Raw genomic sequence first — 17,060 nt, 5'->3', positions numbered from 1 at the left:
TGTAAAAGCAATTGCAGTAATCCAGATATCTATAGTTGCTCTTCACATTTCCATGTATTTCAAGACTACTAAGACAGAGAAAGATCAGAACAGAAATAAGGGGGTCGTCCAGGCAACTTTAGGAGCAGTTCCTCTCAAAATGGAAATTTAGGCTTTAGTAAGAGTTCTTTTCAGGTAATCTAACATGAAGTCTTAGGTTCAGATACTCTGGAAATAATTTTTGGGCAACGAAATATCTTTAAATTTGATCAGTTGTTTGGTTATTTGATAAAATAACAATGATTGGAAATGGGCTCCATGGCTGAGTAAATACTAAATCATATTTCTATTTAGGAAAAATTGGAAGAGCATTTTAATTTGCTAATGCTTATCAGATTACTCCACATCCCAATATGTGAGCCTTTTGGTAAATGTCTTGGTAGAACATGATAAAATACAGCAGCCAAGCAGTTTACCCTTTCAGTATTTTGTAGCTCTGTTTTCATTTACAGTAATGAAAGATGTGAGACTGGTTCCATATCAATACAGGAGTGTCAAGTGAGATTTTTAATCTTAGAAAAGGGGTTTTTTGAGGCACTTCAAGGCTGTTATGCTTCCAACCCTTATTAGCACATGCTAATGAAATGCTCCAGCCTGTGTTGCAGTTAGGGTATGGCAACTGAAGCTCCTTTTCTCCCAGTCTATTTGGGACTTTTTAATCCTTAACAAAAACAAAGGCACACAGTGATGGCTATTGAGAAGTGCTATTTTTCTGAGAGATTACACAGGATTTTTAGGAACTGTTTGGAGAAGAAAAGTTTTTGTATACTTATTTCCCTCTTTAAGCACAATTTTCCACTTGTGTTTTGAAAATCATCTTTGATATGACTCTAATATTTTGCTTCTGTGTGTTGCAGATTGAAGATGGCAGCTGGCATAAAACACAGTTCTTTTTTCACACTCAGGACACTAATCACCTTCCAGTTGTTCAAGTTAATGCACTCCCTCATCTCAAACCAGGGCAGCAGCACTTCATAGAAAGTGGTTCAGTGTGCTTCCTTTAAGGTTTCTCTCCTAGTTTTTTGCATCAACATGGAATTGCTGCATAGATTGAATGCAAAAGTAGTGATCCATTACGGGCAAAATCTCTAGGGAACTTAAGAACCATTTTGAACAGTGTTGTTTAAAGAACCTCAGGAAGAAAAAGGCTTCCTCCTAAGGAGAAATGGCATTCAAAAAGGACTACAACAACTTTATTTTTTTTTTTTTATTGGTTGGTGCTTTCTTGCATAATTTCCTGGGAATGAGTATCTGAACATGGAATTTTTCAGGACCCCTAGTGCTCCTAGCAATCCATTTAACAGCAGTGTAAAAAAAAAAAAAAAACAAAACCAAAACCAACAAGCCCAAAACATCCCAAGGAACGCTGGAGTCATACAATACTAAGGAGCAATACTGCCTAATGCTCCCAAATGTGCAATAGCTTATAAATGAAAAGTAAATTATGCCACAGTACAATACATCTTTTCTTTAAAATTGTTTTATAATAGTCCTTTGTGGACACATACATCTTAACAGATGGCACACTACCTCTTTTGTGTTACCTGTCCATGTTGCCTTGGTGCTCTTCATAACACAAGGTTGCTTGTGGCTTTACAGAGATTTTTTGAGTCCCTTTTTATCTTTTAGACTGTATGTGCTGGTTACATCAGGATATGTTTCTGTTGTAAAGGTACTTATTTTAAAATGTTGGTCACATACTTCACTACAATTAAAACATTATTTATGTGGATTTTTTGTTTAAAATATTTTGGTGTACTGTTCTGGAAATGGTATATGAGACAGCACATATATGATGCATATAGTCAGCACAGTTAGCTTTACACTCATTGTAAAAATTGTTGTAGAAGAGCTACGTGCAGTAGTTTTGAGTATTCAATTCTGTATTTCAGTTAACATTTTGAATGCCAAAGACATCTTAAGATGATATATTGTGTATATATTTTGTAACTTGTGAAAAAATATCTACTGCAGCATGTCTTTTGAATGGCTGCTGTTAAATTATAACCAGCATTTCATCAACATAGAAATTCAATTTGTGAATTATTTAGGGCATTTCACTGTTTTTAAATTCAGCCTAAAATGTTCAACCATCTTTTTTTTTTCCTTAAAAAAAAAAAAACAATTTTACCATTAGGAAAAGCAATCTTTATAACAATAGGTCTCTATCTATTATCAATCCAAAGTCTGCTCACACAGTGAGATGATACCAGCCTATACTGGGGAGCAGAGGAGTGTTCAACCAACTTGCTTAGCTGTCTTGATCTGCAGAAAACTATACTTACCAAAGAATAATAAAATAAGCTTCCAAGCTATCAGTCTCTTACTATTCTGTTTTGTGTTGCTTAGTTCATTCTTAGTAACAATAACGATCCTCTGGTAGGGTACTTGAGGCAATTCTTCCTTTACCAAGGGGGTAAACGCACACGCTTTCTTCTGTGGAACACTGTAAGAGTGACAGAATTTACTTTTACAAGGTAATGTACATCCCATTTTACATTATATATCCATGCAGCAGTTTTGTTCCTTTAAAACTACAAGAGTGATGCACAGAGTGATGATAAAGGTTAGAGAACAATGGCTCACTTTTTGCATTTTCAAGATCATTACACTCTGATGGGAGCACTTGACATTTGCTCTTATTTTGGCTGTGGAGCTGATGTTGTGACAAAAGGATTTTTTTTTTTTTTAAGACTATAATATTTTAGATAATTTTCTGCTCGTGTATATTTTTGTCTCATTGCCCTATTTTTGGAAATTTGTTATAGCCTATATTTATGGTTAATATTAGCACATCTCAAATTATCTATTTTAAAAAAGAGCTTAAAGCGTTGCTAGAGCTGCTGAGATGTCAATATGTGCATTGCTGCAATTGAGGCAGAAGTGCATATCCCCTGCAAACAGCACAGTGAACTTGTGCCACAGGACACCGACTGAGAGTAACAAATGTACCCTGGTGCTTGAGTTGCAGGTGGCCAGAAAGGGGTGGCTGGGAGCCCCCTGTGTGACCGTACACACGGGTGCTCTGCATGTTTTGGGAAGCCTCTGGCATCCAGACACCTTTACGGGAGCTCCTCAAGGCATTGGCAGGGGGCTTGGTACAATAATGTCCCGTTAACGTTAACAAGTGCCTGTAATCTGCAATTAATTTCTCGTTGTTTCTGAGATGGTCACCTGCTTTGTTACCCTTACTTTTAGTCCAAGCTCTGCTCTCGGCTACGACGGTCTTTTTTAGAATAATTTCACCCCTTTTATTTTTACTTTTCACGGTTAAAAAGCACGTGAAAAGAGGGACTTTGAAAAGGAGCCTCAAACAACAGGGATGAAGCCTGAAGGCCGCGGCTGCTCCCGGTACCCGGGTCGCTCCTTCCCGCAGCAGCCCGGGGCCGCCAGGGGGCGCCGCCTCTCAGGAAAGGCCGCGGCCGAGCCCTCCCCGCAGGGCCCCGTCGGGCACCGCGTGGGGAGGCGGAGCGGCGCAGCAATGGCGGAGCTGGGGGGCCCCGAGAGCTCCGTGCGGCCGTCAGGCGGGCGGAAGATGTCCCTGCAGAGGTAGGGCCGAGGGCAGGGTGCGGGAGCCGCAGAGCCCCGTGGCTGCCAAGCCTGGCGGTCGGCCGGGCTCCGGGAGCGCCTCTCTCGGGCTCGCCGAAGGGAGGTGCTGCGCCAGCCCCTGCTCACCCGGCGCCGCGGGCCTCGCACCGGGGCTGCCCCCTTCCCCACCACCCGGTAGCGCGGGTGCCCGAGGTGCGCGGCATGGCCGCTGTCCGCCCTCCCCTGTGTGTGGGGAGCGGGTCAGAGCTGCCTGCCGGGGCTGCCTCCCAGCTCCCTGGGGCTGCCGCTGCCTCCTGGTTGGGGACTGTCCGCAGGCCACGTGCGACCAAGTGTCCTTGAGCCGAACTGCTGAGGTACATGGGGAGCGCCGTGAGGATATCAAAAAAGTAGAAAAAAAAGCAATATTCAGAGTATTTCCTGTTTCTGATGTGCGTTGGATGAAGCGCGTTTCTTCCGTTCTTGTAATACCCATTATAGAGAGCCAGCTTCCCGTCCCGAGCTGGGACTGCAGACCCTGTCCTTGGCACCTCTGTCACCAAGCAGCGGGCGCCTGGAGCAGGGAGGAGGGACCCCGCTTTGAGGCTCTCATTTTCCCTGCTGTAGTTGAAGGTGCTGGGCTTGTGCCATCCTTGAAATGTTCACTGGTGGTGGGGGAGGCTTATTTCCGTTTGCCGTTTGTTGGAGTTAAAGTAACTAAGTGGCAAATGCTTGAGTTAATGAATCGAGAACCTTTTCCTAAGAATAAGAGAAATATCTGTTGCGATAGCCTAGTTAAAAGACAGAAGATTAGAGTTGTAGAGGAATTTTTTTCCTATAATATTTTTTAACTGTATTCACTAAAGCTTATACATTGTCCCTGACTTTGGGTTTTGCACTGTTAACACCCAGAAGTTCTGAGGAAAATAGTGTTATGGTTAATAATAGAAAAAATAGGTTGCAGTGCTCAGGTTTTAGTGTGAATGCTCAACATCTATTTTTTATCTGCCTAAGGCTAGAATCACTATAAGCTAGTACAGTACAATGCATATTTACAGGTGATGTAAATGAGAAAATTACTAGTACAGTCAGGCCACAAAGCAAAAATGGGTAGAGCCTTGCTGTGCTTCCAGCTCTGCAATTAGCATGGTGCTAATGGCACAATGGTTTCTCTTTCATTCAAGCATTTGCACTGTTTTGGTATAGGTAAGACTGCTGGATGTTTTTGGAGGCGTTTCCCATAGCAGTCTTTATTTTGTGTGCCACGCTGGGTTACCAGGGTATTTGTATTTTCTCTTTCAAGTGTTTAGATAACTTTTCTTGAAAATGCCAGTTGTTGTCACAGTGCCTGGTGAGCATGCACCTCCCCAGGCCAGTCAGGAATAAAGATGCTGCTTTATTAAGAGGTACTTTTTATTTTTTTCAGATGTGAAACATGTAGCAAAGAGGAAGCGAAGTACAGGTGTCCACGGTGCATGAAGTATTCATGCAGGTATTTATTTTCTGAATTAAACTGGTTTGTTTTTTTCCCCCACTCAGACTACATGTGGCATGTTAATGTTTTTCTTTTTATCCTTTCAGTCTGCTGTGTGTAAAGAAGCATAAGCTTGCACTGAGCTGTAATGGAGTCAGGGATAAAACAGCATTTGTCCCTGTAAATGAGTTTACTGACTTGAACCTTTTGAGTGGTAAGAATATTCCTTGTGCTTTCCAAATTCATTGTTTTTACTAGCTTAGCACTACATTTTTCCTTCTTTTGTTACCTTTAGATTATCGTTTCCTGGAAGATGTAGGAAGGACAGCTGATGCTGCTGCTCGACATCCTATTGTGCATAGTCCATCAACAAAAAAACTTGTAAGTTTTAAATTAGCAGCTGTTTCTGTTAGAGACAGGGTTGACTCCTTCTGAATTCCCACTGAGGCAGTCTCAATCCAGAACTCAGAGCTGATACCTCTCCTCAAAAGTAGAAATGACCCAGAATTTGAGAGCCTGAAAACAAAAAGAAATCTCTAGCTTTATGTAATAGTGGTATTGCTGGCTACATCCAGTTGCTTAGGAGAATAGGTTACTAGCAGTGTATATTCTTAAACTCATGCATGACCACTCTCACTCTTTGATGATAGACATGTGTTAAGAAAACCTGAATACTTCTTTCTTCGTCCACACCTTTTTTTAATTTTTAAGTACAAAATTTCCAGGTAAACAATGAATTTATCAATTGCCTAATTACTGGCTTCCCCATTTACTAAATGAAGGTAACTAGAGTTCTGCAAAGAATACATCTAAGCAACAGTGAAGTAAATGCCAGCCTTCTAAGGGTGAGAGATTTTTGTGGAAGCTCCTCCAATTCTAGTACAGCACTAGTGAGATCACAGAAATGTATCGTGTTTCCTGAAAGTTCTGTGATGATAAACTGAGAATATCAAGATAGAGAAGGGAAAAAAAGGCACAAAAACCAAACAAAAACCCAACAGAAAACTAAAATCTTTGCCAAAATATTTTGACTCATTGATACGTCACAGAAGGGCATCAGGGCCCTGTTGTTTCCCAGTCTTGTGAAGATATCTTTAAATATAGCTCTGAACTCAGCTGGAGGGAATTCATGTTAATGACCAAGTAAGTTCTGAAGAGTCCATCCAGCTGTCTCTCTGGCTGAAGTCATACTCTGTGTGTGTGTGCTTATGCCACAATGTCTTGAAAATGTGCTGAAAGTGGTGAGATGCTTACCTAGGTAGCAGTTTTTAGGGTCTGGTGCTAGACATGTTTGCAGGATATCCTACATGCTACCTTCAGGTGAGAATTTGTCAGGGTGGGTGAGATGGTGCTTGTGCCTTCCATTAGTGGGGGTTGTAGTCCAAAAAAAGCCCTGTGGGTGGCATTAGAGCCCTGTGGGTGGCTGTGGATTTCAGTGTGTTAAGGATCTCCTTTTACTGCAAGGAGATCATTGCCATATTGGTTTTTAACCATGTGAAAACTTCACCTGAAAATGTTTCAGATAGTTTCTGGACCCCCTTTATTAACTTTTTTATTTATAATGGGGTTTTTATAAAGTCAAAGAAAGTACTTCATTAAATGTAGCCTTTTCTACAGTTCTTCCATAATTCTTGTCAGCATTACTCTCTTGTTATTTAACTTTCATGTTTTCAGTGCTACTCTGATTTTAATTTTTTTTTTTTTGCTAGTTATATTGCTTGAGAAACAAAGCTCGAAGGTGTGATATTGACCTGAGAACACTGCCCATTGGGTTTACAAAAAGAAGAGAGAATTCAACAACTTTCAATTTCATGTGAGTCTATAGGTGTTTACAGTCAGCAGTATTAGGATTTCACTGAACACATAATGATGAGAATCTGTATTCAGATTTGTTATTCTTGCTTTTAAAATCTATTTGTTGCACAATGTATTTTTTACAAAAGCTGTCTAGAGTTAACATTTTGTGCCCTGGGTTTTGCTTTTTAGGCTTTTAGCAACTTTTTTTAACAATTTATGCAGATCGTGCTTGTGAAAACGCCAACAATGAGCAAGGAGAAAGAATCAATGTTGTGTTTTTCCATCTTTTAACTAACAGTTTTGTTGCTGGAAAAAGAGAACACTTCTGTAAAGGTTTTATGATAGAAAATTGATGTAGAATGATTGCAAAAATCCCTCTCTGTGAAATAGCTGACTGGAAATCTGTAGAGGTGCTTCCAGTGAAGGTGTCACTGGTCCATGTCCTGCTGGGAGTCCTATGCTGAAGCATGTGGGTGCCAGACACAGGATGGCTTGGAGAGACAAGGGCAGACAGGAATTCACAAAAACAGCAAAGGAGACTTTAAATGTTCTTCCTTTCATACACTGTGTGGGTTTTCTCTTTTATCCAGAATTTTTTGCTTTAAAGTATTTTCACAGTTAAAAACAAACAAACAAACAAAACCAACCAAACAACAACAAACCAAAACAAAAAAGACGCTGTCATTATGGTGGGAATCAGAATAGTTTGGGTTTGAAGGGACCTTTAAAGGTCATCTAGTCCAACCCCCCTGCAGTAACCAGGGACATCCTCAACTGGATCAGGTTTCTCAGAGCCTTGTCAGGCTTCACCTTGAATATCTCCAGGGATGAGGCTTCAACTACCTCCCCGGGCAACCTGTTCCATTTTTCCTCTACTCTTTTTCCTAACGTGAAGTCTAAATCTTCTCTTATTCCAAGCTATTGCCCCTCATCCTGTCACTTCAGGCCCATGTAAACAGTTCCTCTCAGCCTTCAGGTACTGGAAGATCACTGTTAGGTGTCCCCAGAGCCTTCTTTTCTCCAGGCTGAACAACCCCATGTCCCTCAGTCAGTGTTCACAGAGGGGTTCCAGCCCCATGATCCTGTCCACCCTCTGGCCCTGCTCCATCAGCTCCATCCCTCCCTGCACTGAGGGCTCCAGAGCTGGCGCAGTGCTCCAGGTGAGGCCTTACCAAGCAGCGTAGGGCTACGGGGAGCACACGGAACAGCCTCCCGAGCGTCTCAGCCATCAGCTGTCCAGCTACCTCTCACGGAGCCTCCGCCGCTCTCCTGCCTGGCGCGGTGCCGGTACCGGTACCGGTGCCGCTGAGGGGACGCTTTCGCGCCGCTCCCCCTCGTCAGCAGGGGGCGCTCTCGGACAACGCCATAGCCGACCAGAACCGCCGCTCCGCCCCTGCCCCGGGTCGTTTCTGCTGGTCTGGGGCAAAGGCACAAGTTTGGATTTTGTTGTTTTGCAGATGTCTTAATTTTTAGCAGAATGTGAAGCATTAAACAGATGTGGAAGTTAGGAGTTGTCTTTAAGAGCCAGAGCAAACGTGAAAGAGAAGACCAGTGAACAAAGAAGGCACAGACACCAGGAGGTTTGGCACTGGTGATGCTGGACATTGCACGGTGCTGTGCTGGCAGAAATCTGCTGCTGTGTACAGTGCTTTTCAGTTCTTTTTCTCTAGAAACCCCTTTTGGGTGCATATTGAGTAGCAGCTTGCGTTGGGAACAAATTAATCTTTGAGCATATTACCCTTTCACACCTGCCATGACCTCTGTGTTGTTTAACAGAAGCAGATGCACAGAGTGAAGGATGTGGCAAAGAAAATGACTTACTGGCAAATAGGCAAGGAAATAGTTCACAGGCAGTCTGGCTTTTGTCAATCATAAAATGCTGGGTTATTTTTTTTTGTTGCTCATGTTCTGGAATGCTAACCTTTTGGGGTCTTCCACATTCCTTTGAAAGGGCTTGGTAACATACTCTGTTCTTAAGAGGATAGAAAGCAACCTTTTTTTTCTTGTAAATGGTGTCCAAGGATATGGGACATGCTCAGCACTGCACAAAGGGTGTTTCCTCTCATTTGCTGCTATTCTAATTCACATAGGAATAGGTTTGTTCAGTTCATTTCAGTGATGCAGATTAAATGTCAACCTTTAGTTTTGGGGTTGGTTTATGGAGTTTGTTTTTTGGGGCTTTGTTTGTTCATTGCTGGGGTTTTTTTGTGTGCTTGTTTTTTTGGTAGTGTGGACATTAGAGATTAGCATATTTTTAGAGATGTATTAGTCTTACAGAAACTACTCTGAAGTACATTTGAAAGCCCTAAATCATCAACTCTAATGCTTATCTAGTCATGGATAATTAAAATTAATTGTTTGAAGTGTTGCTGATCTGGAGAATTTACCAAAGAGCTATCTGAGCCAGGTTGTTGGCGACTATTAAGCTGTTGGAGCTGTTACACTTGAACGTAGTTGTTACTTTGCACTTCAATTTGCTTGCTTTTTACAACCTGTCAAAAGTAAGTTCCCAGGAAAAGTAGCACAGGAATGCTACTCTGGAGTGATCAGAGAGCAGGATGTTGATGCATTTCAGTGAATCAGTAGCTTTTCAGAACATCCCCATGTGAAGATGACTACTAACTGAGTTCTGTACCTGGGCTTACTAATTTTTTTTTTTCTTCTTTTTTTAGCAACTGAAATTTTTCATTTTCATAGTGTACCTGATGGTAATAATCCTTATTTGTAGAAGTTAGAGGACAGTAGTTTGGTTCTTTTAAGATTATTACTTTGGTTTGGGTTACTCTGCATTGATGGTGTCTCTTTGATTTACTCAGTTGTTGAGAATTCTCAGTTGAAGCCCAGCACGTTTGATTATTGCAACACATGGTTAGTAACATCTTCTGCTGTTGGGAGGCCTCTTGGTAGCAGACCATATGTGTTACAAAGGGAGTGCTCTTCAGTTTCTTCATTGGTTGTCTTGCTGTTTACTGTAACTAGGAAACATAAAATTTCTCAGTAGAAGTAGTCCAGTTTTTTTCTGTTTGTACATGAAATCCAGGATTTTGATTTGACAGCAGCAGAAGTAAAATCAGAACATCACAAATAAAAATTCAGTTGTTGCTGTAAAATATTTAAAAATTACTTACATATAGTTCTGTGAAAATTACAGTTGGTTATAGAAAATATTTTAAGTTCTAGGAGAAATGAAAGGGAGACAGTTAACTTGCTTTAGAGCAGCACTAATTGCATAACAGTCTGTGCAGTTCTGAACATAATTTGCAGCTGTAACTCGATCAGGGGAAGAGGTGCTTTGCTTCTCTTTCCCTCTGATCATCTTCCATGCTTCTGAAGTACCTGGAATAGGATGTGTAGCCAAGCAATGCAGGGATGGGCTCTGATGCTGCTGTTACAGACTTGACCCTCATCCAGGTCTCTGCCATTTGGTGGTGTTATAGTCAGTGCCTTGGTATTCCTGAAAACCATGGAGTGGTGTTCCATGGGAGCTGAGCAGCATGGAACACTTCATGCACTGAGCCATTACCCAATGGCAGATGCCTCACTCAATTAACCTTTATCATTTAGAGAATAAGCATAGTACATGTCATTTGTATTTGAAGGAAATACTGCCCCAGTGAGCCATCATGGAAAATGAAGTCAGTGAGATGTGGAGCCAGGGTATCTCATTTTAATCAGAACTTTTTGTGAAGCAGCTTTGATAGCATCTACCATTGACATCAAGTTCTGTAACTGGGCAGAGATCAGTGATGGTGAAGGATGCTTCACAAACCAGCAGGTTGTTTTTCAGGACTTGATTGTACAGTGATGAGTATGAGGCTACCCCAATTCTAAGCTGATTTTTTCCTCCCTTCCTTCTACCCAGTTCTTAATCTGTGCTACCTCTTAATCAGCTTGAAGGTTACTTTCAGTAAGTAACTTTCAGTACTTTCAGGTGAGAGTACTTGGAAGGGAAATAAGTAATTAACTGCAGTTTCAGTATTAGCACGCTGAAAAAAATCAACATTTTTCCAAAGTGAAACTTTCTGACAAGGTATGATATTTTTAACTTCAGTGTTGAGGCTCCGTGATTCATAGCTCTTTCTATGCTATATTCCATAGACTACATTGTACCTGGAAGGGGGAAGGAATGCAAAAGTCTTAAAAAGAACCCTGTTAAACTGGCTATAAAGCTGCAGTGAGGAGCTGAGCCTGCCTCAGTGAGCCCACAGGGGACTGGTCTTGAATGTGAAATCAGAATGTGCTGTGTGGCATCCATTCCTGAAGACACATTTCTATCAGGTAGCAGATAAATGGAAGTACTTCTGAAACATTTCTTTTTCAAGTGCCTGTGTTAGAGACATCCCCGCAGGCCACATGTTCCTGTGCACTGTTACAATTTGTCTGTTTCCACCTGGGAGAGGAAGACCTGCAGTACTCCCATTGCTTTGGCTGTGCAAATTTAAAAATTTGACAGAAAGAAAGTCCTTATCACAGGAAAGGTTGGTCGCTTAGAGAAGATGAACATGACCTATTTGAAGAAAAAAAAGAAGTGGAAAATGAATAGTTAAATGCAGAAATGCTAGAAAGCCCTGTTTAAATTGATAGCATATATCAAAACCTCATCTGAACAGTCCTTACATGTATTTTTAATCAATGTGTCCATCATTAGTGTTTTCTGCAGCTAATGATGGTGACCCTATTTCTGTTCCTGAAGATTACCAACTTTTACTGAAGTCTCCTTAAGAAGGTGTTCTGAATTAATACCATGCCATGTTAAGTGCCAGAAATGAACACAGGGCTGAGAGAAGAAGCAAAAGTTTGTTAATGCAGGTTAATAGAACTGGTTCCATAATCCTATTGATATTGCACCTTGTGAAGTGCCTGCAGTAGCATTGATGCTACCTTCAGCTGATAAGAGGAAGAATTAAAAAACCTTGTTTCACTCATCTCATGAAAAAAAAAAACTTCCAAACTTCCTCTGAATGATTTTTACTTACTTCAAAATACTTTTGAGTTTGGCAAGTTAAGACTGTATCATACCAATATGTAAAATAGCATGAAGTTCATGAGGCAAGATACTGTGTCAGTTTCTGGTTATATATGCTACATAATTAATATTGTCTTTTGTGCTGTCCTCCAGTTCTGGTCATACAATCTCCCTACCTCTGTAAGACCTCATGTGCTTTAACTTTACCTCCTTTCCTAAGGAATGCTCTCAGTTAACATGGGCAGATGAAAGGGAAGAATCACTGCTGCTCAACACTGCTGAATCACATGCAGCATTGGGGACCTCGGTATTCATTAGTTCTTTATATTCTAATTATTAGCTCCTTGGAGCTAGCTAATTAGTTCTTGCTTGCTCTTCTGGTAAACTCTACCACTTCTGATTTTACTTATACTACAGGGAGTATAGTTGAGCTGTAAAGCTCTGTTTTCTTCTAGGAATAACTAGGTAAAAGAATTACTATTTATTTGATAAGAGCAGATTTTGCAAACTGCTTTCATTTAGAAGTTGGTGCCATAGTTAACTGGCCTTAGCAGCCACCTTGTTTACTGTTTTGCTGCTGGATGAATGTACATTTGTCTCTGCAGCCAGACAGAGCCCGTTGGATAGTGTTTCATCTGCCTGATAAACAAGTTAACATGTTGGAACAATATTGTTTACTTTTAATTGTAGCACCGAAATCTTTGCATAACTTACAGGGATTACCCTGGATATAATGATTCATAGGTCTTAAGCAGCATTAAAAATAAAAAATTAAAAAGAAAAAAAGGGAGGAGTACAATTAGATGTTCTTGTGCTTCACATAGATGTCTGGCCTTTGATACTACTAAATGGTAGTAGTTGCCTCCTTCCTCTTCCATATCTTCACTATTTGTCTTGAGTGTAAAATTCTGAACCAGAACAAAGGACCATGCATGTACCCATCTTTTACACAATCCTTTTTCTTAGGACATTTGTTATACTCAGCGTACCAAATGGGAGAATCTGGAGCAATAATGGAAAAAACATTTTGTCTTAAGTTGATACTGACTTCAGCAGTGTTTCTGCAGATGAGTAAAAAGGCAAAATGAGATTTCCTAATCTAGCGAAGTATCCTCTAAGTAGTGCTACCTTTCATTCAGATGATACTGCACAGGAAACATACTTCAGGAGATTCTGTTCTCAGGTGTTAATTATGCTACTTGGAAAAGGAAGATGGGTCTTAAAACAAACTGGAGGAGGGAACATGACATCCATTTTGGTTTCTACTGAAAGCTACCTGATCTTCTTTCCAACTTCTCTTACCTGTGTTATACCAAAATGCAGTTTCCCTTCCTACCCAGACAGGTTTTCTATTCAGGTAATCACTGCTGTGAAAAGTTGAGTCTTCTATTTTATGCAGAACCTTGCCCTCAGCTAGGACCTCTGGCTATAAATGTTGCACAGGTTTGGCAATCTGTCCCAGATGATATGCCAAAAAAGCAGTTTCCTTTTCTAAAATTAAAGAGTATCTATATATGTAGAAAGTCAGCTGGAAGATACTCCTTATTTTAAAATGTGAAATGCTGTTGTTCAGTTAATTGGTGATACCTTACCTGCATTTGTAAAGAACAGATTTTTATCCCATGAGGACTTGAAATTCATCAGGATCTGGGAGCAGTGGCTCTTTCAAAGTGCATCCTAGCTTCACTGTGTGCCTTTCTTACTCTTAGAAAATGCCATTCAGAATCCTGACTATATATTTTTGACTATATATTATTTGACTATATATTTTCTTCAGCCATGTTGTAGGCTGCCAAGCTTTGTTGTAGAAAAGACAAGTAGTAGTTACATGCCAACATTAAGAATATATGTTTCTTTTTCTTTTCAGAGAGAAAAAATTCTACTGGCATTTGAAGCTGATATTTCCACATTGTCATGCTGAATACACTTTAAAAGGGTACAGAAAACAGATTTTTATTAAGTTAAAATTAGTCTGCTGAAATTGAACAGCAAAATATTTTGACCAGTTCTTACCTGTTTCTATTATACAAGGGAAACTTCAGCATTATTTTTATTTTTAATTGAAAGGGCATTTAAATTGAAAAAAAAACCAAAATAAAACAACTTAAAGTTGTGTATTTCTTTCCTCTTTGAAAACTGATGGGCTTTTCAAATTGGGTAAAACATTTGATTGCTTGTCCTTTTCTCTCTGTAAACTGAGCAGCTTCTATGTTTGTGATAGTGCTGTCCCATACACATAAGATGTTCTGTTCTCATGGAGCAGATGTTGAGGATTTGCCATCCCTCTTCACCTGCACCTTGGAGCTGACCTTCGTAAAGAGTGAAATGGTTGCCTTGCTGGCCTTGTAGGAGATCACATGAGCAAAGGCCAAAAAATAAGCTTTAGTTGACAAATACTCTTCCCTTTTGCCAAGCTGGAAGGGGGCATGAGGAGTATGCCCTTGTTTACTTCCAGGGCTGTAGGAACAGTGTGTTTCTGCTGCAGGATTAGAACCTAGATACACATCTGTTTACTCCTTGTAGATGCCAGTGAAGTCCCAGTGTTGAAACAGAGATAAAGCTGTCAACTCTGTGCTGTATTGATACAGCTTTATGATCCTCTGATAAACTGCTCAGTTGTGCCTCTGTAGCATGCAAATATTCAGCTTCCTCCAGATGACGCAGAGAGTAAATTTCTGTGTGCATGATGAACCATGTCTTATGTGTTTGGTTTTTGTCTCTGGTGAAAGGGTGCCCGACGATAAAACCCTGGCTGATATCCTTAAGCCATACATTGATCCAGCGGAGTCAGATCCTGTAGTTTGTCAAAGGTGTGTATTGAATAACTTTTCTGCCAGGTTCATATAATGCACTAATAAAAGAAGGGAATGTTTTTTAGTAGGTGGATTAAACTAACTGCACTGCCAGCATGCAGATCTATGTTCTCAGACAGCAATACATCTCTAATTCCTGTGATTAAAGCCATCCTAACATTCACCAAATAACTTATCCTGGAGTACATCCACCAAATTCAAACCAGGAAAAGATTAAGAAATTGACTTGTGGCATAAAGATCAAATAAAGCAACAGTAATCATAAAAATGTAACCATAATTAACCTCAGTGGGGGTGACAATGAACCTTTCGTTTGGAGTAATTAGAAAAACACACTAGTAATTACAGCCCTCATTTATAGGAAATACTTAGTGTGTTGCAAATTACAGTCTTTATGAAGAAATATACTTTTGGCTGCTGACATGCAAAAGATACCATCTGTTTTGCATGATAGGAATAACAGTTATTGTACATGATGATTTCTTCATCTCTGTTGCATATTCTCTTTTTTCAGATTAAAAACCTATACAATGTCTCCTCAGTCAGATATACGAATTTTAATGAAAATAGAAAACAGGAAGCAAAACTCCATCAGGTAAGGTGGTTCTTCAGTTTGTGTGCTTACTAGTGAAAACAGCAAAAAGAAACAATATGTTTGTTATTCTTCAATATTACAAATGGTGACTACATAACTTAATGGATTACACTTTCCTTAGTAATAACCAGCCGTGTTTAAAATGATTTAGCAAAAAATTTATTTGTCCTTTAATATATCAACACTGAAATTTCTGTGTAGTTACTGAGTGGTAGATTCAGCTGACTCATTCTTGGACAATTTAAGAATCTCAGGCACTCAGAGCTGTGCTGGTGGTATGGTGAGCATGCCTGTACCCCAGCTGCTTCAGCAGGGGTCTGTGCAAATCTAACAACATCTGTAGTGCATATAGGTTTGAGCTAAAACGCTGAATTACTGTATTGACCAGCAGAAATTTGACATCCATTCCTTTCTGCAAGTTTCTCTGTGGATATGTAAACCTCCCCAGGAGACTTGAAGTGGTAGTTGAAGCCAACTGTCTTTTTTAATCACTGCAGCAAAAAATGCCTGCCTGTCAGCATAGAGTCACAGCATTTGAAAAAGCACATTTTTCTCAAAGTTACTGGCTCATCACTCTTCATGTTTCCATATTCCTGGGTGTGGGCTTCTAAGTCTCCAGAATTCAGACCTGTACAGAATTGTTTTCTTTGTTTCCAGAACAGACAACCATCTTTAACTTCAAAACTTTTAAGAAATAGGTTTTTTGTTGGTATAAATACTACCACTCCACCCTGCTGTCGTTGTTACTGAGAAGGATATGTACCAGCTTAATACCATAGCTTATTGTGGTTGACCAGTGATTCCTAGTTAGGGTTCTTAAAGTACATTCTTTTCTTCAAATGTAACAAATGTAAATAACATGCTTCCCTGAAGCATGATACATTACTTCTAATGGGGGAAAGAAAGGTATATAAAAAAATATTAGTTGTAACCAAGCTTCCTGTTTGTGCTTTATTTTCTCCCAGTAACCACTATTCAAAAATGGGTAGCTCACTTCAAAAGTCAAGCTCCAAACTCCTCGTGGGTTTTTTGTTTGGTTTGGTTTCCTTCTTTGCAATCATTACTTGACATGGTTTTAACATTTGCCATCAGAGTTGTCAGCTAGAAACCTGTTGGATTTAAGCAAAATCAAGTCTGGACTGATTTCTGTTAAATTCAAGAATAGCCAAATTCTGGCTGTTCAGAGGGAAAATTTAGAAATGCTGGTGTTGTGAGCTACCCTGGAAAGTGCCTTCCAGAAACACCTGGGCAGATGAAGTCTTCTGCATTCTCTGTCCATTTTCCTACTCTATTTCCCAGTGTTCCATGAGGGGCTGTTCAGCACAGGCACTTAACCATACAGCTTGTATGTGCTGTTGCACCCACATAAAGGAGCCCTTCTAGAGCTCAGGTCTGGGAAATGAGGTCAGAAATAATTTTCCATTTTTAAAATATTTTAACAAACTCTTCTACTCATCTGTTAGTGGAACTCAGGACAGGTTCCCAGAGCATGAACAACCCCCGTACTTTTCTCAAGTAATGAACTTAATGCAGCAAAAACTGAAACTGCTTTCAGTATCTTACTGCTGCAATATGTGATTGGATAGGCAGTATTCAAGCAGCAATATTGAGTATGCATTTGTGTTTTTAAAACAGAGTAATTTATACACTGGTGGGCTTTTTAGCTGACATTTTTGTTCTTGTTTTTTCATATTTCCTTTTTCTGTAAAGGAATTTAAAATTACTTTCATAATAGCAGGTAAAGTTCACCTTTTAATCTTCTGAAGTATAGTATGTAAGTTGCATTAAAATCTTGGAAATAAATCAATTTAATATCAAAATGTTCTTGGGCCTCTTAATTTCTTTTGTTGC

At 40.0% G+C, this 17,060-nt stretch overlaps 2 protein-coding genes across 9 annotated transcripts in view; both read left to right on the top strand.

Annotated features, from left to right (window-relative positions):
* COL24A1 (collagen type XXIV alpha 1 chain) overlaps window positions 1-2,352 on the top strand; it is a 128,171-nt gene extending 125,819 nt beyond the window's left edge. For all 8 annotated transcript variants that reach the window (XM_071750596.1, XM_071750602.1, XM_071750600.1 and 5 more), the window contains one exon: window positions 897-2,352. In XM_071750596.1, coding sequence (XP_071606697.1) covers window positions 897-1,043 — 147 coding nt within the window. In that variant the 3' untranslated portion in view covers window positions 1,044-2,352. The remainder of the gene's footprint in view (window positions 1-896) is intronic.
* A 1,009-nt stretch (window positions 2,353-3,361) lies between these two features.
* The window catches only part of ZNHIT6 (zinc finger HIT-type containing 6), a 31,232-nt gene continuing 17,533 nt past the window's right edge, over window positions 3,362-17,060 (top strand). The window contains exons 1-8 of the mRNA XM_071749807.1: window positions 3,362-3,588; window positions 4,991-5,056; window positions 5,146-5,252; window positions 5,334-5,419; window positions 6,748-6,851; window positions 13,669-13,737; window positions 14,531-14,611; window positions 15,129-15,209. Coding sequence (XP_071605908.1) covers window positions 3,362-3,588; window positions 4,991-5,056; window positions 5,146-5,252; window positions 5,334-5,419; window positions 6,748-6,851; window positions 13,669-13,737; window positions 14,531-14,611; window positions 15,129-15,209 — 821 coding nt within the window. The remainder of the gene's footprint in view (window positions 3,589-4,990; window positions 5,057-5,145; window positions 5,253-5,333; window positions 5,420-6,747; window positions 6,852-13,668; window positions 13,738-14,530; window positions 14,612-15,128; window positions 15,210-17,060) is intronic.

The sequence above is a fragment of the Heliangelus exortis genome, chromosome 8 (genome assembly GCF_036169615.1).
Source record: "Heliangelus exortis chromosome 8, bHelExo1.hap1, whole genome shotgun sequence".
Classification (NCBI taxonomy): Eukaryota; Metazoa; Chordata; class Aves; order Apodiformes; family Trochilidae; genus Heliangelus; species Heliangelus exortis.
The sequence above is the reverse complement of the archived record's forward strand: the minus strand, read 5'-3'. Positions and strand labels throughout refer to the sequence as shown.